Source organism: Heterodontus francisci, chromosome 3 (genome assembly GCF_036365525.1).
Source record: "Heterodontus francisci isolate sHetFra1 chromosome 3, sHetFra1.hap1, whole genome shotgun sequence".
Classification (NCBI taxonomy): Eukaryota; Metazoa; Chordata; class Chondrichthyes; order Heterodontiformes; family Heterodontidae; genus Heterodontus; species Heterodontus francisci.
In genome coordinates this window covers 202,591,419-202,612,947 of record NC_090373.1, presented here as the reverse complement: position 1 = coordinate 202,612,947, position 21,529 = coordinate 202,591,419, and the positions used below count along the sequence as shown (strand labels likewise).

At 44.4% G+C, this 21,529-nt stretch overlaps 1 protein-coding gene across 1 annotated transcript in view; it reads left to right on the top strand.

Annotated features, from left to right (window-relative positions):
• The window catches only part of LOC137367180 (dynein axonemal heavy chain 8-like), a 2,531,605-nt gene that overhangs the window by 2,405,275 nt on the left and 104,801 nt on the right, over nucleotides 1-21,529 (top strand). Inside the window, exon 162 of the mRNA XM_068028616.1 lies at nucleotides 18,940-19,092. Coding sequence (XP_067884717.1) covers nucleotides 18,940-19,092 — 153 coding nt within the window. The remainder of the gene's footprint in view (nucleotides 1-18,939; nucleotides 19,093-21,529) is intronic.

The following is a 21,529-nucleotide window of genomic DNA, read 5'->3' as shown; positions in this document are numbered from 1 at the left end:
GATGTGGAGTTTTATTTCTTCACTCAGAGGCTGGTGAATTTTTGGAATTCTCTACCCCTGAGGGCTCTGGAGGCTGAGTCACTGAGTATATTCAAGACAGAGATCGATAGATTTCTAGATGTTAAATATATCAAAGACGTGAGGGTCCTTGATGAGATTGAAGGCCAATAAATCCCCAGGGCCTGATGTTATGCATCCCAGAATACTTAAGGAAGTGGCACTAGAAATAGTGGATGCATTGGTGGTCATCTTCCAAGATTCTATAGACTCTGGAACAGTCCCTACAGATTGGAGGATAGCTAATGTAACCCCACTATTTAAAAAGGGAGGTAGAGAGAAAGCAGGGAATTATAGTCCAGTCAGCCTGACGTCGGTAGTGGGGAAAATTCTGGAGTCCATTCTCAAAGATTTTATAGCAGAGCACTTAGAGAACAGTGGTAGAATCGGGCAGAGTCAGCATGGATTTACGAAAGGGAAATCATGCTTAACAAATCTACTCGAATTCTTCAAGGATGTAACTAGTAGAGTTGATGAGGGGGAGCCAGTAGATGTGGTTTATTTGGACTTTCAGAAGGCTTTCGACAAAGTTCCACATAAGAGATTAGCATGTAAAATTAAAGCGTATGGGATTGGGGGTAGTGTATTGCGATGGACAGAAAATTGGTTGGCAGACAGGAAACAAAGAGTAGAGATAAATGGGTCTTTTTCCAAATGGCAGGCAGTGACTAGGGGAGTACCACAGGGATTGGTGCTAGGACCCCAGCTATTCACAATATACATTCATGATTTAGATGAGGAAACTAGATGTAATATCTCCAAATTTTCAGATGACACAAAACTGGGTGGGAGGGTGAGTTGTGAGGAGGATGTAGAGAGGCTTCGGTGTGATTTGGACAAGTTGAGTGAGTGGGCTAATGCATGGCAGATGCAGTATAATGTGGATAAATGTGAGGTTATCCACTTTGGTAGCAAAAACAGGAAGGCAGATTATTATTTGAATGGCTATAAACTGAGAGAGGGGAATATGCAGCAAGATTTGGGTGTTCTCGTACACCAGTCGCTGAAGGTAAGCATGCAGGTGCAACAGGCGGTAAAAAAGGCAAATGGTATGTTGGCCTTCATAGCGAGACGATTCGAGTACAGGAGCAGGGATGTCTTGCTGCAATTATACAGGGCCTTGGTGAGGCCACACCTGGAATATTGTGTGCAGTTTTGGTCTCCTTATCTGAGGAAGGATGTTCTTGCTATAGAGGGAGTGCAGCGAAGGTTTACAAGACTCAGTCCTGGGATGGCGGGACTGGTGTATGAGGAGAGATTGAGTTGGTTAGGATTATATTCGCTGGAGTTCAGAAGAGTGAGGGAGGAATCTCATAGAAACCTATAAAATTCTGACAGGACTTGACCGGGTAAATGCAGCAAGGATGGTCCCAATGGTGGGGGAATCCAGAACCAGCGGTCATAGTCTAAGGATACGGGGTAAACCTTTCAGGATTGAGATGAGGAGAAATTTCTTCACTCAGAGAGTGGTGAGCCTGTGGAATTCACTACCACAGAAAGTAGTTGAGGCCAAAACATTGTATGTTTTCAAAAAGGAGTTAGATATAGCTCTTGGGTCTAAAGGGATCAAAGGGTATGGAGGGAAAGCGGGAACAGGCTACTGAGTTGGATGATCAGCCACGATCATAATGAATGACAGAGCAGGCTCGAAGGACTGAATGGCCTACTCCTGCTCCTATTTTCTATGTTTCTCTGGATGGGATACTCGGCTTTGTACGTTAGGTCATTGAATACAAAAATAAGGAAGTCAAGCTCTACCTTTACAGTTCTCAGGTTAGGTTTCAGTTGAAGTATTATGTACAAGTCTCGGTACCACACTTGTGCAGGCACAGAGCATGGCTGACACACTGAATGAGTACTTTGCATCTGTGCACTGGAGAAGAGGATGCTACCAATGTCTGCCTTTTTAAAAAATTCTTTCATGGGATGTGGGCATCACTGGCAAGGCCAGCATTAATTCTCCTTGCCAACTGAGTGGCTGGCTAGGCCATTTCAGAGATTGGTTAAGAGTCAGCCACATTGTTGAGGGTCTGGAGTCACATGTAGGTCAGACCAGGTAAGGCTGACAGATTACCATCAGGGATGGTAAAAATAGATAAGGAGGAGGTACTGCAAAGCTTGGGAGCCCTCAAAGTAGAAAAGTCACCCAGTCCAGATAGGATGCATCCAAAGTTATGAAGGGAAATAATGATGGAAATTGCAGAGGCTCTGGCTACAATCTTCTGGGAAAAGGGATATTTGGTTCACAGCTGTTCCTGAGGAATAGAAGGAATAACAAAAATAATTGAGTTTATCACGTTCTGGTAGATATGAGGGTGGTGACAGAGGACTGGAGGATTGCAAATGTTACACCACTGTTTAAAAAAGGAGAGAGGGAAATAAACCCGGCAACTATAGGCCAGTCAACTAACATCAGTGGTGGGAAGACTTTTACAGACAACAATCTGGGACATGGAACAAAAACAAGAAATGCTGGAACCACTCAGCAGGTCTGGCAGCATCTGTGGAAAGAGAAGCAGAGTTAATGTTTCGGGTCAGCGACCCTTCTTCGGATTCCGAAGAAGGGTCGCTGACCCGAAACTTTAACTCTGCTTCTCTTTCCACAGATGCTGCCAGACCTGCTGAGTGGTTCCAGCATTTCTTGTTTTTGTTTCAGATTTCCAGCATCTGCAGTATTTTGCTTTTATATTAATCTGGGACATGGATTTGTTAAAGTCAAATTATATTTTACTAACTTGATGGAATTCTTTGATGAAGTAACAGAGAGGTTTAAGGATGGAGGCATTTGACAAATTACCACATGATAGACTTGTTAGCAATATTAAAACCCATGGGCTGGATTTGAACTTTTCAAGCCATTGGCAGCAGGGGTGCCTGGCAGCACGTGGGGAATGCATAAGTTTCAGAAGCTCGTTTGTCAGTAGCTTTTTAATGCAGCCTCTGCATTTTGCTATGGCCCGGTGAGAAAGGGGTCTAGGGTTCCCTTTCAGCTTTCATCTGGTCATACTGTAACAGGTTTTAATTTTAAACACACTGTGTTTTTAGCTCCCCCTTGGTGAATCCTTGTTCACTGCTTTACAATTCTTTCTTTGGCCTCCTTATCTCGAGAGACAATGGGTAAGCGCCTGGAGGTGGTCAGTGGTGTGTGGAGCATCGCCTGGAGTGGCTATAAAGGCCAATTCTAGAGTGACAGGCTCTTCAATTATAAGGCAAAGAAACCAGCACAAACAGGTTTTCTTAGGTTTAAAGAAGAAAGGTTGAAATTTATTAAACTTAAACTTGAATTGTAATTTGGTTGACGCCTATGGATACATGACGCGCTCATGCTAGCATGCATATGCAATACACACATGCAGATAGAGACAGAACAGAGCAGAAGAAATAAAGTGGAAAAGTTTAAGGCAATCTCTGAAGAGGGTTTTTGTTATGGTTCTTTGAGCTCACTGTAGAGTCCTTGATTGCAGGTAGATATTGCTTTTCATTGGGCCCAGTATTCTTCTTGAACCTTGTTCGCTGTAGGAGACTTTTCTCTCTTGGGGTTTATGTGTCTTCAGTGGATTTGGAGTTCTGTGAGAAAGCGATGGGAGCAGACAGACAGGTGGCTGTGGCTAGCCAGCCAGGAGAGGTCTTTTCAGTCCAGGAGCAAACAGACACTCTCAGTTCAAACTGCTTGTACAATTCAGAAAAACCCAGGTTGCCAAGCAGGTTAGTCATGCGACTAGCTGGTCTGACCAGGTCTGTTTGTAGATTCTCTGGTCTTAGCCGACCTGGAATGTCTCTTGTTACACACAATACCTGGTGCTCAAAATGCATTTTGGGTTAAATTGGAGCAGGGAACAGCCCCTTTGTCCTTCCAAACACTGGCTGTTGGTATGCAAAAATGTTTTTCCACCCATGGGCCTGGCCCACTTCAGCAACAGTTTGAAATCTAATGTCCGTAATGGCAAAATTAATATGCCTCATTCTTGGCAGGTGGGGGTCTTGCACGACAATTTACATCTGACTTCCAAGTTTCCCGACCAATTAGCGCGATCAGGCATTGCAGAAGTGTTTGACAGAGCCAAATTATGGAACAATGGACTTGCCATATTGCAAGGCAGCACCGTGCTTCCCAGATACCTCCCTGGAGCTGATGCTGCAGGCTATAAGGGCCCACAGAGAGATTGTTCTCCCTGTCAATAGGAGAAAGAAGCCTGCCACAGAGAATAAGATGGTCAGCAGCAAGACCGTAGTGCCACACTCCTGGATACAGTGCCAGAAATAGTTTAACGACCTAACCAGGGAAGAAAAGGTGAGTGGCTTGGCACATTCAAGTACATCCTGAGATGAAAGTTACCCCAATGCGCCTCCTCCTTAATCTGCCTATCCAAGCCTTTTCCTGCACATCATTTCTCATACCAATACACCTTGCAGGTGCACCCATCCTTCTCTGTGTAGGCACTTCCCCATCCCCATCCCCATCTGACCATCCACCACTGACACCCACGCTTATCTTAATGCAATGTACGACCTATCCCTCACTGTGCTACTCCACAAACATTGTCCACTATCCTCTCAACACATTGTTACAAGTGTTTTGTTTTCAAAAAGGAAACTCAGAAGTCTGTGTGTCTAAAAAAACTGAGAAAAGGATTTTTTTTGCTCACTGGACACTAACCTGCAAATAGTTGGAATTCCTGCAATGTTTTGAAAAGAAGTCAGAACAAAAGTTGAACTTTATGGGTGCTTTGAAAGGAACCTGAACTAGTACAAGGTCAGGAAAGCCAGCAATTTCAACGAAACCACAGGGATTTGATCTTTCTTCAGAACAACTTTTGAGTGACGGGGGGAGACACTGTGTCTGGATATGTGACCATGTTCAGGAAGGTTCTTTTTTTACCTCAGACACTTTAAAAATCCTATTAATTGGACAAAGGGCAGGCATTTGAAATATTTGCTTTGACCTGCCTGCAGCAAGAAAGAAGGACCCGAAAAGTATTACCTCTCTCTGTAAAGGAGACTTGCATCTCTTGAAAAGGAATCCTGCATTTGAAAGGTGGCAAGTTCCTATAGCCTCCACTCTCTGAAGAATTCCTGTATCCAGAGTGGTTCCTGCTGCCTCCTGTGTTTTGGGGGATTTTGAAATCTCAAGAAAGCTTCTACTGCTAGACTGCTGTTTTTAAAAACCCAAGCAGACCGGTTGCTGCATCCCTGTGCCAGATTGAGGCCTTACCAGAAGGGTCCTTCCGAAGAAGTGTCACTGACCCGAAACATTAACTCTGCTTTTCTTTCCACAGATGCTGCCAGACCTGCTGAGTGGTTCCAGCATTTCTTGTTTTTATTTCAGATTTCCAGCATCCGCAGTATTTTGCTTTTATTATCCTGGGCAGCTAGGTGTGCAGCTGCTGGATTGGCCACATCATGTGCCTCCTCCTCCTGATTCTCATGTTACCTCTCCTCCTCTGAAGAGGAACGCTCAGCATCTCCCTCCTCCTCGACCAGCCTTGCTGGTCAAGTCACAGTAGACCATTATTATTCTGGATACCTCGGCTGGTGCATGCTGAAGTGTGCCCCCTGATCCCCATTGCTTGCTCTATCACAGCTCTATCAGGTGGCTTCCACTGTGCCTTTCCTGAGCATCATTGACTGGGATCCTCATGGGGGTCATCAGCCACATTTTCAGTTGGTATCCCCTGTCTCCAAAGAGCCATCCGGCACTTCTGCTTTGAAGTGTGAATATTTCAGGAAGGTTTGACTGATGCAGGGTGAAATCATCATAGCAGTTCCCTGGGAATCATGCACAAACATGCAGAATGATCTTTTGGTGGTTATAGATGAGCTGAACGCTGATGCTTTTTTTGTTGAAAAGACTCTAGGGTGATCTGGTGATGGGGAGGGGGTAACTTCTTCACCACATATGTGCAGTTGATGACTCGCTGGACCAGTGGAAAGCCAGCCAGAGCAAAGAAGTTGAGTACCGGCTCATTTTGACTTGCCTCATTAGTTGATAAGTGCACAGAGGTCCCAGCCCTGGAAAACATGGCCTCAGTCACCTGTGGAATGCATTTATAGGCAACAGTTTGTGAGATTCTTCACACTTCACCTACAGATCACAGGTAAGAGCCAATGGTGATGAAATTAAGGACTCTGGTGACTTTGACAGCTACTGGCAACCTGGTCCACAGCAGGAGATCTTGCAGGAGGTTGTAAATATAATCTGACCACCTGACACAAAACCTTGCGCCTCCTCAAACACTGCTGCTCGGTTATGTCCAGAAAGCATCTTTGCCTGTAAACTCTTTGTTGTGAGTGTTGCCTCCTGTGAGCTGGACCTCTGTGCTCATCCACTCCCTCATGTGGAGTGGCAGATCGTTGAGGAGAAAGTTGCTGTTGCTCTTGCTGCTGCTGCTGCTGGTGCTACTGCTGCTGCTGCTCATCTTGTTCCTCATTTAAGATCCAAGGTAAAGCTGCATAAGCAGCTTCCATGCTGAACTAAAGCTTGTTAGCTGGGAAGTGTAGATGAAAGGCTTTAGACTTCAAAGTCGAAAATATGACTTCCAAAGTGATGGAAATCACCTCGAAAGCAGTGAAAGCACACTCTCAGAACAAGTCCTGTGAGCAAAAGCCTTTCACCTCAGCAAGCAGATCTCAGTATTGTTACAACCAGGTGAGAAAGGGGTCTAAGGGTTCCTTCTCAGCCTTTGCTTGGTTTAACTGTAACAGGGTTTAATTTTAAAAACACCATGTTTTAGTTCCCCCCTCAGTGAATCCTTGTTTACTGCTTTCCAATTATAAGGCAAAGAAATCAATCAGACAGGATTTCTTAGATTTAAACAAGAAAGGTGGAAGTTTATTAACCTTTAAACTCTAATCCGGTTAACGACTGCCAATATGCGACATGACCACATTAGCATGCATACGCAATAGACACACATGCAAATAGAGACAGAAACAATACAAAGTATAAAGGGGAAATGTTTGAGGCAGTAGCTGGATTTTGAGTTCAATGTGGAGTCTTTGGTTGCCGGTAAGTCTTGCCGTTCCTTGGGACCCAGCGTATGCTTTAACCTGTTTCAATGTAGGAGTCTTTTCTCTCTTGAGGTTTAAGTGACTTCTATGGTTCCAGAGACTTGTGAGAAAGCGAGGGAGAGCCAGCCAGAAGAGAGGCTGTCTTGTTCCAGGTTCAGTTGCAATCTGCCGTCTGTCCTCAAACTGTCTTGTGAGCGCAATTCAAAACTCCAAGTTGGCCAGCAGTTTGTGGATTTCAATGTTCTTGGTGGGGGGTTATAGTGCTGTCTCTTACACCGACAGGATGTGGATCATGATTAACAGACCAATCTCTGTTGATTGAATCAGTGTGCAGTTCTTTTGTCTCTCCAAGCACTGTCTCTGAGTGGGCAAATGTTCTCCAGCCAAATGTCTGATGATCTCTCTAAACAAGTCATGTATTCACTCCAGCAACAGTTTAAAATTAATGTTCACATGATGAAATTAATATGCCTCATTCTTGGCAGGTGGGGGTCTTCATGACAGTATTAAAAGGAATTCTTGTCTTTCGTTTGTTCAGCCCCCTCAAATCCCTCTGTCCTCTTGCCTTGATTTCTCTGGCAAGTTCTTCGAAGACCAGGAAACTCATACAGACTGTTAGATTCAGAAATTCCAGTTAAAGTAGTTGCCAACCTGTCCCACGATGGTTTCCCATTTGCAGGAGATTGTACTGTGGTTAAAAGCAGAAGTCATTGGGTTTCTGCAGACTTCCCAACAAGTCAGAAGTTTCAGCACTTTTAATCACCCGTCAACTTGCAAACACACTCACATTTTCCAGTTAAAATTCCCATGCCCCCATGTGATTAAAGGATTGTGACAGCATGGATACAAAATAGACTAAGGATAGCAGAGTAGTGGATGTTTTTCAAGCTGGAGGGAAGTATATAGTATAAAATAAAAACAAGAAATGCTGGAAATACTCAGCAGGTCTGGCAGCATCTGTGGAGAGAGAAGCAGAGTTAACGTTTCAGGTCAGTGACCCTTCATCAGAACATGTGGCAAGTGGAAATTAACATAGAGCAGTGATGCATTTTAGTAGGAAGAATGAGGAAAGGCTGTATGAACCAAATGTGTGATTTTAAAGGGGATGCAAGAAAAGAGAGACCTGGGGGAGTATGTGCTCAAATCTTTGAAGGTGGCAGAGCAAGTTAAGAAGGCTGTTTTGAAGTATACAGAATTCCTTGGCTTTAATAATAGAGAAAGAGAGTAAAAAAGGAAGGAAATCAGTTTAATCTTTATAAAATACTTGTTATGCCTCAGCTGGACTATTGTCTGGGCATCACACTTCATGTAAGATTTAGGTTCGAGAGTCACAGATACCCAAAGAGGCCAAAGTCATAGATCGTTCTGAAGTAGTTGATTAAGAAGCAGCAATTTAAATATGATGATGCATAAGCTGTATAGACATAAAAGACATACGATCTATAACAGGTTGAACAGATTTCCTATCCCAAATTATACGGTGAGCAGAATGGTGTTGGCAGTCTCTCCGAAGGATGACATAGGCGAGATGTTGGTGATTGGTTCAGTCCTCGAGGTCCTCAGTCTTCTTGAGCTAATCAAAGTGTTAGACAGAAACCACTTCTGTCTGAAGGACACTGACTATTTTCTTCCCGAGCGCCTGTTTATATACTTTATACCTAGGGGCTGGTGTCCCATGTCAATTATTTGTTCGATTCCAATTGCCCAATCACCAAGGGACTTGTACTAAAAGTAAACCCCTCCCATGCCCATCACCCTGAAGTCAGCTTGTGGCTTATCATTTGCTAAGTACTGTTTGTAAACGTCTGGCAGACACTATTGTTACGAACGAGATGGGAAGAATGCACTGTTTATTCCAGTACCACTTCTCCACAGGCTACAACATTCCAGGACGTGAGACGTAAATAGACTATAAAAGGTATTACAGAGGTTTACAGAGAACACACTGACATAACTGGGAATGCGCGGGTGTCACAGCAATGTGAATATATCTTTCACTAAATGTTCCTCACCAACATGTGTGTCCTTTTCTCTGTGGTAATGATGTGTGCCCGCATGTAGCACCAATGTCACATCCCTTTGCACCGTTGGCCCTTCAGGAGCACCAACGTATGCAGTAACATCATTGCCATGCCACCATTACTCATGAGCGTCTCCACGGATGCAGTGATTTGGACATTGGCTCAGTCAGCCGCTGCCTCTAATGGTTTACACAGGGATGCTGCAGATGTGGACTGGTGCACAGCAGGTGAGCAAGGGTAATGTGTGGCTTGCAGAACTCATGTCAGTTCCTGTGGAGCAGACAGTCTTTGTCTGACAAGCCACTTCCGTACATCCCTAGCTCACTGCTAGCCTGCATACAGAGCCTGGGTGCCATCTGCCCTCCCATGTTGTAAGTGCTCAGTGTCCTCACAGTCCGAGGAGGAATCCTGTTGATGTCTCTCCACATCATGCCAGGCCCGGCCCCAACTGGGTACGTAGTTGTGCAGAGCAGCAAAGAAAGGAGCTGGCCTTTTCGGCCCATAGCACAGGGCATCACCCTATCCGTACAAGCATTGGAAGTGCTTTTTCAGCATGCTGATCTCCTGCTCAATGGTGGCTCATGTAGCTCAGTGGCTGGCATTGTATCTCTCCTCTGCAGCAGTGATGAGGCCTCTCACTGGCATCAGGAGCCATGCCTGCAAAGGATAGCCCTTATCTCCAAGAAGCCACCCCTCCATCTGAGCCAGTTCAGTGAACAGCGGTGACAGCCGGGACTGGCGCAAAACCCAGGTGTCGTAGCAGCTGCCTGAGAACCGGTCACACATTCGCAACAAGCATCTGTGGTGATCACATACCAGCTTCACCTAGATTGAGAGGATTCCTTTAATGGTGACGTCTGCAGGTGGTAGCCTGGCGGGAGGCCTGATGGCCACATGAGTGCAGTCTATGAACATTACAACCTGTGGTTCTCTGGCAATAGTGCCAGAACCAATGGCCCTCTGGGCCTGGCTGTGAGAGTTCGTCCCGAATTGCTAATACTCACTGGCCCTCCAGTGCAGGGCATTGGTGACCTGGCAAGTAAGTTTATGGGATAGGTCAATAGAAAAGCAGTGGCAGACATTTAAGGGGATATTTCAGAGTACAGAGAATAGATACATTTCAACGAGAAAAAAAAATTCCAATTGGGACCCGTCATATGTGGTTAACTAATACAGTTTAAGATAGTATCAAACTTAAAGAAAAAGCCTATAATTGCGCAAAGATGGGAGGCAGGTCAGAAGATTGGACAGAATATAAAAAACAGCAAAGAACGACTAAAAAATTGATAAGGAAGGTAAAATTAAAGTACGAGCGAAAGCTAGCTAGAAATATAAAGACAAATAGTCAGAGTTTCTATAGATATGTAAAAAAGAAAAGTTAACAAAGTGAGTGTTGGGCCTATAAAAAGTGAGTCTGGGGAATTAATAATGGATAATAAGGAGATGGCAGATGAATTGAACAGATATTTTGCATTGGTCTTCACTATTGAGGATGCAAGTAACATCCCAGTATTAGCTGTAAGTCAGGAAATGGAAGGGAGGGAGGAACTCAACAAAATACAATCACCAGGGAACTGGTACTGAACAAATTGTTGGCGCTGCGGGTTGACAAGTCCTCGGGTCCTGATGGACTTCATCCTAGAGTGTTAAAGGAAGTGGCTCGTCTGATAGTTGATGCATTATTGCAAAATTCCCTAGATTTGGGGAAGGTTCCTTTAGATTGGAAAATAACAAATATAACTCCTTTATTCAAAAAGGGATGGAGACAGAAAGCAGGAAGCTACAGGCCAGTTAGCTTAACATCTGTCTGAGGGAAAATGTTAGAAGCTATTATGAAAGATGTTATAGCAGGACATTTAGAAAAATTCAAGGTAATCAGGCAGAGTCAAAATGGCTTTGTGAAAGGGAAATCATGTTTAACCAAGTTATTGGGGTTCTTTGAAGAAGTAACATGTACTGTGGAAAAAGGGGAACTGGTGGATGTATTGTACTTAGATTTCCAGAAGGCATTTGATAAGTGCCACATCAAAGGTTATTGCAGAAAATAAAAGCTCATGGTGTAGGGGGTAACATATTGGCATGGATAGAAGATCAGTTAGCTAACAGGAAACAGAGAGTAGGCATAAATGGGTCATTTTCTGGTTGGCAAGATGTAACAAGTGGTGTGCCACAGGGATCTGTGCTGGAGCCTCAACCTTTTACAATTTATATAAATGACTTAAAAGAAGGGACTGAAGGTGTAGTTGCTAAATTTGCTGATAACACAAAGCTAGGTAGGAAAGTAACTTGTGAAGAGGACATGAGGAGGCTACAAAAGGATATAGATAGGTTAAGTGAGTGGGCAAAGACCTGGCAAATGGAGTATAATGTGAGAAAGTGTGAAATTGTTCACTTCGGCAGGAAGAATGAAAAAGAAGCATATTATCGAAATGCTGAGAGATTGCAGAGCTGTGAGTTGCAGAGGGATCTGGGTGTTCTAGTGCATGAATCGCAGAAGGTTAGTATGCAGGTACAGCATGTAATTAGGAAAGCTGATAGAATGTTATCGTTTATCGCAAGGGAAATTGAATACAAAAGTAGGGAGATTATGCTTCAGCTAACAGGGCATTGGTGAGACCACATCTGGAGTACTGTGTACAGTACTGGTCTCCTTATTTAAGGAAGGATATAAATGCGTTGGAAGCAGTACAGAGAAGGTTTACTAGACTAATACCTGGAATGGACTGTCTTATATGGAATTATTGGACCAGCCAGGCATGTATCCACTGGAATTTAGAAGAGTAAGAGGCGACTTGATTGAAACATACAAGATACAGAGGGGTCTTGACAGGGTGGATATGGAAAGAATGTTTCCTCTTGTGGGAGAATCTAGAACTGGGGGTCACTATTTAAAAATAAGAGGTCGCCCATTTAAGACAGAGATGAGAATTATTTTTTTTCAGAGGGTCGTGAGTCTTTGGAATTCTCTTCCTCAAAAGGCAGTCGAAGCAGAGTCTTCGAATATTTTTTAAGGCAGAGGTAGATAGATTCTTGATAAGCAAGGGGGTGGAAGGTTATCAAAGGTAGTTGGAAATTTGGAGTAGGCGGTTCAGCCATGAACTTATTGGATGGTGGAGCAAGCTCGAGGGGTTGAGTGGCCTACTCCTGCTCTTAATTCTTATGTTCATATGTTCCCTGATGCAGTGGTGTTTTGCTGTCTGTGTGATCCTACAAAGGTCTCTGGTGGGCCTCTAAAAAGGTGCAGAGGCATCAGGCTTGAGGACCGCTGCCACTGTGAGAAACAAAGGGATAGGATGTCAGGGGCCGCACAGTGGCGCATTGGTTAGCACCGCAGCCTCACAGCTCCAGTGACCTGGGTTCGGTTCTGGGTAATGCCCGTGTGGAGTTTGCAAGTTCTCCCTGTGACCGCGTGGGTTTCCGTCGGGTGCTCCGGTTTCCTCCCACAGCCAAAGACATGCAGGTTGATAGGTAAATTGGCCATTGTAAATTGCCCCTAGTGTAGGTAGGTGGTAGGAAAATGGTGGGGATGTGGTAGGGAATATGGGATTAATGTAGGATTAGTATAAATGGGTGGTTGTTGGTCAGCACAGACTCGGTGGGCCAAAGGGCCTGTTTCAGTGCTGTATCTCTCTAATCTAATGTCCACAGGAGCCCATGGACTTCAGGGCACAGAGATGTGTCACCACCCTCTCAGCATGCGCAATTGCCTCTGACGCTGGTTCTCTGACATCCGATGGCATGACATGTGGGGCCTGTAGATGCATGGTAAATGGAATGACGAGCTCTTCCTGGGGGTTGCTGCTGATGACTGGGGGCCTCTACGTGGATCACACCTGCCTGGTGATTTTGCCTCTGGCGCATACGGATCCTCACGTGCAGAGGATCACACAATGTAGGATGAGCCATAGCTGTTTCCATGTGATAAATAATGTTGAACCCTTAATGTATTTGAATGTTCCTAACAGGGCAGGGATTGGTGTTGACGGGTACATCAGCTACTTTCCGGGATCAACTATGTGGCATGCCATAGCAACCATCTTGCCCAACACTCAGAGTAGCACAGCATGACCATATCAAGATCCTACCAACTGAATCGATTGCCCCCACCATCCATATAACCTTAATGCTCCTGCCCTTTCTGGCACCCTCCCCACACACAGGGTGCCTTGTGTGCCACTGCTCCCTCACAAACATGAACAAACACAGAGCGTACACTGTTATTGGAGGGATGGTACACAATACCTCCCTTCATGCCAGCAGAGCTTTCCCACCAGTAATGTCAGACCTCTTCCCTTTAACAATGCGGAGTGAGACCCCTGTGTATCCCCTGTCCTCCCTTCCAGTATGCAGAGTGAGACCCATGTCATGCCCCCCCTCCCTCCTCCCTTTAGGTATGCAGAGTGAGACCCCTGAAAAGAATCTTATCTTTTGCTGCGAAACCTTCTGCCTCTGTCAACCTGCTAGCTTTTCAAATCATGAACGGGATGGCACGTGATGGCTGTCTCTTCATCGAAAAATCAGCAATTGTCAATGGAGAGGCGACAGGCTGCAAAATCAGCAAAGGTAAGTACCGTTTACCATATGCTAACTGTGGTGCCACCGCCATGCGGCGGGGGGGCCACACCAAGGTTCCCCCCGCCTCCAGTAATTTGCAGCGGACCCTTCTTGATGTCACGGGTCGAGGCAGGCCTCTCTGCACAGAATTTTACCGCCCCCTGCGCTGCGACCCATGGCGTCAAGGGGCCAGTAAAATTCAGCCCACTGTATGCAGGGTTTCTTTTTGAGAGGGAGAGCTGGGTCTTCTTTGGCAGGCAAAAATCAACTGTCTTTTTTCACAGTTCAAACTGAAACTAAAAACATTTCAGAAGTCAAATCTCCTGACCTCTATAAATCTTGACCTGTCACCCTTTGTGACATCTACCCAAGTCAAAATAACCCCTGCTGGGTGGTCATCCACAGACAGGTGCCTTCCAGTAAGACTTGTTTACAAGCTAAATCCAGGAACTTTCTGGTGACTTTAAGAAAAAATACACGGCTCAACATCTCTTCAAGATTCCAGCTGAATCCATATCCATAATTCAACTATAAGTCCTTAAAACACATTTTACAAAAAACACTGTCCAGCGAGGGTACAAGGCTCCATCTTATCAGCTTTAGGAATGTCTTGTTTCAGAGCCTCCGCTAGAGTCATATCCTTAGCAAAGATAACAGGCCTAAGCTGACCTGTGTCTGTCAGCACGGCTTTAGAATCTTTCTTCATCAGGTACATTCCCTCGAAAGGTAGAGCAAGCAAATCCAGAGCTGCCTGGATGACAAAAGGGATAGAGATGAAGATGAAGAAGAAAAAGTGTGCTTATGACAGATGTCAGGTAGATAATACAATAGAGAACCATGTTGAATATAGAAGATTCAGAGGGGAAGTGAAAAAGCAAATAAGAGAAGCAAAGAGAGAGTATGAAAAGAAACTGGCAGCTAGCATAAAAGAAAATCCCAAATTTTTCCATAGGCATATAAATAGTAAAACGATGGTAAAAGGTGGAGGAGGGCCAATTAGGGACCATGAAAGGTATTTACACATGGAGGCTGGGGGAATAGCTGAGGTATTAAATTAATACTTTACATCTGTCTTTAGCAAGGAAGAAGATGCTACCCAGGTCAAGGTGAAGGAGGAGGTAATTAATACACTAGAAGGATTGAAAATTGATATGGAGAAGGTATTAGATAGATTGTCTATACTTAAAGTTGATAAGGCACCAGGAACGCATGAGATGCATCCAAGGATATTGAGGGAAGTGAGAGTGGGAATTGCAGAGGCACAGGCCATAATTTTCCAGCCTTCCTTAGACTCAGAGATGGTACCAGAGGACTGGAGAATTGCAAACGTTAAATCCTTGTTCGAAAAATAATGTAAAGATATGCCCAGCAACTACAGGCCAGTCAGTTTAAATTCGGTGGTGGGGAAACTTCTAGAAACAATGATTCCTGGCAAAATTAATAGTCACATGGACAAATGCAGGTTAATTAAGGCAAACCAGGATGGATTTGTTAAGGGAAAATCATGTTTAACTAACTTTCTGGATTTTTTTGAAGGGGACAGGGTTGATGAGGGCAAAGCTGTTGATGTGGTGTGCATGGAATTCTGGAAGGCATTTGATACTATGCCACACAACAGACTTGTGACCAAAGATATAGCTCATGGAATAAAAGGGACGGTAGCAACATGGATATGAAATTGGCTGAGTGACAGGAAACAGAGAGTAGTGGATAATGGATGTTTTTCAGGCTGGAGGAAGGTTTGTAGTGGAGTCAGTGTTGGGACCCTTGCTTTTCCTGATATATATTAATGACATAGACCTTGGTGTACAGGATACAATTTCAAAATTTGCAGATTTCATAAAACTTGGAAGCATTGTGAACTGTGAGGAGGATAGTGTAGAATTTCAAAAGAACATTGACAAGTTGGTGGAATGGGTAGATGAAGTTCAATGCAGAGAAATGCGAAGTGATTCATTTTGGTAGGAAGAACATGGAGACACAATAAAGAATAAAGGATACATTTCTAAAGGGGGTGCAGGAACAGAAGGATCTGGATGTATATGTGCATAAGTCATTGGAAGTGGCAGGATGGGTTAAGAGAACGATTAATAAAGCATACAGTATCTTGGGCTTTATTAATAGGGGTAAAGAGTACAAGAGCAAGGAAGTTATGTTGAACTTGCATAAGAAACTAGTTCAGCCTTAGCTGGAGTATCGCGTTCAGTTCTGGGCAGCACATTTAAGGAAAGATGAGAGGGCATTGGAGAAAGTGCAGAAAAGATTCACAAGAATGGTTCCAGAGATGAGGAATTTCATTTATGAAGATAGATTGGAGAAGTTGGGACTGTTTTCCTTGGGGAAGAGAGGCTGAGAGGTGATTTGATAGAGATATTAAAATTCATGAGGGGTTTGGACAGAGTAGATGGGAAGAAAGTGTTCCCACTTGTGAAAGGATCAAGAACAGTTTTAAGACAATTGGCTAAAGAAGCAATGGCAACACAAGGAAAAACTTTTTCATGCAGCAGTGGTTAGGATCTGGAATGCACTGCCAGAGACTATGATGGTGGCAGGTTCAACTGAGGCATTAAAATAGGCATTAGATAATTACCCGGAAAGAAAGAAAGTACAGGGTTATGGGGTGAAGGCAGGGAATGGCACAAAGTGAATTGCTCTCTTGGAGAGACTCGGCAGATATGATGAGCCGAATGGCCTCCTTCTGTGCTGTAACAATTCTGTGATTCTATGAAAAGAAAGGGAGAGCTATTTCGAGAATATTCAAGTAATTTTCTTCAGAGTTTGTAAGGTTAGTGGACAGCTATTTCTTACATTTGGGTAGGCTGCCAAGGCATTAAAGAGCCTGTAGAAAGGATATACAAGAACAGTACAAGGCATCAGGGGCTTCAGTTATATGGAAAAGCTAGAGAAGTTACAGTTGTTCTCTTTAGAACAGAGAAGGTTAAGAGGGTATTTGATAGAAGTGTGCAAAATCATGAATAATTTTCATCAAGTAATAGAAGAGGAACTGTTTCGAGTGGCAGAAGGATTAGTATCCAGAGGGCACAGATTTCAGGTGATTGGCAAAAGAACCAGAGACGACATGGGAAAATGTTTTTTTATACAGCTAGTTCTTGTGATTTAGAATGTCACAGTGTCATTTATGGCATAGATGGAGGCCATTCGGCCCACTGAGTTCATGCCAGCTCTTCACGGACTTATTCAGTCAGTCCCACTCCTCGCTCAAACCCCGTAGCCTTGCAAGTTTATTTCTGCAAGTGTCCATCCAATTTCCTTTTGAAATCATTGATTGTCTCCGCTTCTATCACCCTTGTGGGCCATGAGTACCAGGTCATAACCACCTGTTGCATAAAACGTTTCTTCTTCATATTCCCTCTGCAGCTCTTGCCCAAAATTTTCAGTCTGTCCCCTAATCCTTGTACCAGTTATTAATGGGACAGTTTGTCCCCGATCTAACATAGCTAAGCCTGTCATAATTTTGTACAATTCTATTAAATCTCCCCTCAATCTCCTTTGCTCGAAGGAGAACAACCCCAGCTTTTCCAACCTAACCTTGTAACTAAAATCCCGCATCCCTGGAATCTGAGTGAAGAAATTTCTCCTCATCTAGGTTCTAAATGGTATACCCCGTATCCTGAGACTGTGACCCCTGGTTTCCTGACTCCCCAGCCATTGGGAACCTCCTCCCTGCATCTAGCCTGTCTAGTCCTGTTAGAATTTTATAGGTTTCTATGAGATCCCCTCTCCTTCTTCTAAACTCTCATAAATATAGGCCCAGTCAACCCAATCTCTCTTCATAGGTCAATCCTGCCATCCCAGGAATCAGCCTAGTAAATCTTCTTTGTACTCCCTCCATGGCAAGAACATCAATCCTCAGATAAGGAGATCAAAACTGCACACAATACTCCTGATGTGATCTCACCAAGGCATTGTATAACTGCAGTAAGACATCCTTGCTCCTGTACTCAAATCAGGAGTATTGTGTGCAATTTGCCAAATCCTCACACAGCACCTTCCAAACCTGCGACCTCTACCAACTAGAAGGACAAGGGCAGAAAATACATGGGAACACCACCACCTGCAAGTTCCCCTCCAAGTCACACACCATCCTGACTTGGAACTATATCGCCGTTCCTTCACTGTCGCGCTGGGTCAAAATCCTGGAACTCCCTTCCTAACCGCACTGTGGGTATACCTACCCCAAATGGACTGCAGCGGTTCAAGAAGGCAGCTCACCACCACCTTCTCAAGGGCACTTAGGGATGGGCAATAAATGCTGGCCTGGCCAGTGTCGCCTACATCCCATGAATGAATAAAAAAAAAATTGCCCTGGATCCCATGGGCTCTTACCTTCTTAACCAATCTCCCATGTGGGACCTTATCAAAAGCCTTACTGAAGTCCATGTAGACTTCATCAACTGCTTTACCCTCATCGACACATCTAGTCACCTCCTCGAAAAATTCATTCAAGTTAGTTAGACACAATCTCCCCCTGACAAAGCCATGCTGACTATCCCTGATTAATCCCTGCCTCTCCAAGTGGAGATTAATCCTGTCCCTCAGACTTTTTTCCAATATTTTCCCAACCACTGATGTTAGACTCATTGGCCTGTAATTACCTGGTTTATCCCTGCTACCCTTTCTTGATAAGCAAGGGGGTGAAAGGTTATTGGGGGTTGGCAGGAATGTGGAGTCGAGGTTACAATCAGACCAGCTATGATCTTATTGAATGTGGGAGCAGGCTCGAGGGGCTGAGTGGCCTACTGTTGCTCCTAATTCATATGTTCATAACATTTCCTAAAATTAACAGTATCTGTATCATGAGAAAGGTTGTAGTGACTATCAATTTATCATAGCTCTTGTATTCACATCTAAATCATTAATGTACACTGCAAACAGCAAGGGTCCCAGCACCGATCCCGGGCGGCACAGTGGCTCAGTGGTTAGCATGGAAGCTTCTCAGCTCCAGTAACCCGGGTTCGGTTCTGGGTACTGCCTGTGCGGAGTTTGCAAGTTCTCCCTGTGACCGTGTGGGGTTCTGCTGGGTAATCCAGTTTCCTCCCACAGCCAAAAACTTGCAGGTTGATAGGTAAATTGGCAATTGTAAATTGCCGCTAGTGTAGGTAGGTGTAAGGAGAATTGAGGGAAGGTGGGGATGTGGTAGGGAATATGGGATTAATGTAGGATTAGTATAAATGGGTGGTTGATGGCTGGCACAGACTCAGTGGGCCAAAGGGCCTGTTTCAGTGCTGTATCACTCTAACTTGTTTATCATGTTGAAAGAGCCTGTTTGTTTTGATAGGTGAAAACTCGCCTCATAAAAATGGGTATTTTGAATTCCATGAATATTTTCCTTCGCCAAGAAATTGACCGAATGCAGAAGGTTATTACAATGCTTCGGAACTGTCTGACTGACTTACAGCTGGCCATTGAGGGAACCATCATCATGAGCGAGGTCAGTGTTATTCTGAGATCAACAGGTGCAGCTCACATTTTACTTTCGGCCCAGCCCAAACATTTCTTGAAGTGGCCAAGTAGAAAAGGGAAATAAAATGGTGATATATATGAAATGATTTATTTCCATCTTCAGCTGCCCATCCTGACTTTGCATTGGAAAATTGATTTGAATCATTGATCACCATATTTATAACTTGAAAACAAGATCCTCCCAACGGGGATGACTCGGCATTAGTTTATGATAGTGGGTGGAAGGGGAAGACTCTGCAAAAGTTTATAGATGGTGGGGAAGGGGACAACTCTGCATTAGTTTATGGATAGTGGGGAAGGGGATAAGACTGCATTAGTTTATAGCAGGCGGGGGGAATGTGACAACTCTGCATTAGTTTATGGATAGTGGGAAAGGGAATAGGAGTGCATTAGTTTATAGCAGGCGGGGGGAATGTGACAACTCTGCATTACTTTATGGATAATGGGGGAAGGGGACAAATCTGCAGTAGTTTGTGAATGGCGTGAAGGAGGCGACTCTGCATTAGTTTATGGAAGGGGGAAGAAGATAGCTCTGCTTTAGTTTATGAATTGGCGGAAGGGGACAAATCTGCATTAGTTTATGGAAGGTGGGGGAAAGGGGACAACTGCACATTAGTTTATGGATGGGGGTAAAGGGGACAACTCTGTATTAGTTGATGAATGGATGAATGGGCACAACTCTGCATTACTTTATATAAGATGTGTAAGGGGACAACTGTGCATTAGATTATGAATGGGGAGAAAGGGGGCAACTGCACATTCATTTATGGATGTGGGGTAATGGGGACAACTCTGCATTAGTTTATGGAAGGGGGAAAGGGGACAACTGCGCATTAGTTTATGAATGGGAGAAAGGGGGAAACTGCACATTAGTTTAATAATGGGGCAAAGGGGACAACGCTGCATGAGCTTATGAATGGGGGGAAAGGGACAACTCTGCATTAGTTTATGAATGGGGGGAAAGGGACAACTGCACATCAGTTTATGGATGGGGGGAAAGGGGACAATTCTGCAGCAGTTTATGGATGGAGCAGAAGGGGACAACTCTGCATTCGTTTATATAAGATTGGGAAGGGGCGAACTCTGCATCAGTTAATGAGTGGAGCCGAAGGGGATAACTCTGCATTAGTATGGTGAGGAAGTGGACAACTCTGCATTAGTCTCTGATGGTGGGGAAGGGGACAACTCTACATTAGTTTATGATGGTAGGACAGGGGGCAACTCTGCATTAGTTTATAATGGTGGGGAAGGGGACAACGCTGCAGGTGTTTATGATGGTGGGGAAGGGGGTAACTCTGCATTAGTTTATGAAGGTGGGGAAGGGGACAACGCTGCAGTAGTTTATGATGGTGGGGAAGGGGGCAACTCTGCATTAGTTTATGAATGGGGGGAAGGTGGCAAATCTGCATTAGTTTATGGAAGGGGGAAGAAGACAGCTCTGCATGAGCTTATATAAGCTGGGGAAGGGGACAACTGTGCATTAGTTTATGAATGAGGAGAAATGGGACAACTGCACATTCGTTTATGGATGTGGGGCAATGGGGACAACTCTGCATTAGTTTATGAATGGGGGGAAAGGGACAACTTTGCATTAGTTTATGAATGGGGGAAGGGACAACTCTCATTAGTTAATGGATGGGGACAAAGGGACAACTGTGCATAAGTTTATGGATGGAGCAAAAGGGGACAACTATGCAATAGTTTATGAATGGGGGGAAAGGGACAACTCGGCATTAGTTTATATAAGAACGGGAAGGTGACAACTCGGCATCAGTTAAGGATGGTGGGGATAGTGGACAACTCTGCATTAGTCTATGATGGTGGGGAAGGGGACAACTCTGCATTCATTTATATAAGATTGGGAAGGGGACAACTCTGCATCAGTTTAGGATGGTGGAGAAGGGGACAACTCTGCATTAGTTTATGATGGTGGGGAAGGGGACAACTGTGCATTAGTTTATGATGGTGGGGATGTGGACAACTCTGCATTAGTTTATGATGGTGGGGGAGGGGTCAACTCTGCATTAGTTTATGATGGTGGGGAAGGGGACAACTCTGCATTAGTTTATGAAAGTGGGAAAGTGGACAACTCTGCATTAGTTTATGATGGTGGGGAAGGGGACAACTCTGCATTAGTTTATGAAAGGGGGGAAAATGGACAACTCTGCATTAGTTTATATAAGAACGGGAAGGTGACAACTCGGCATCAGTTAAGGATGGTGGGGATAGTGGACAACTCTGCATTAGTCTATGATGGTGGGGAAGGGGACAACTCTGCATTCATTTATATAAGATTGGGAAGGGGACAACTCTGCATCAGTTTATGATGGTGGAGAAGGGGACAACTCTGCATTAGTTTATGATGGTGGAGAAGGGGACAACTCTGCATTAGTTTATGATGGTGG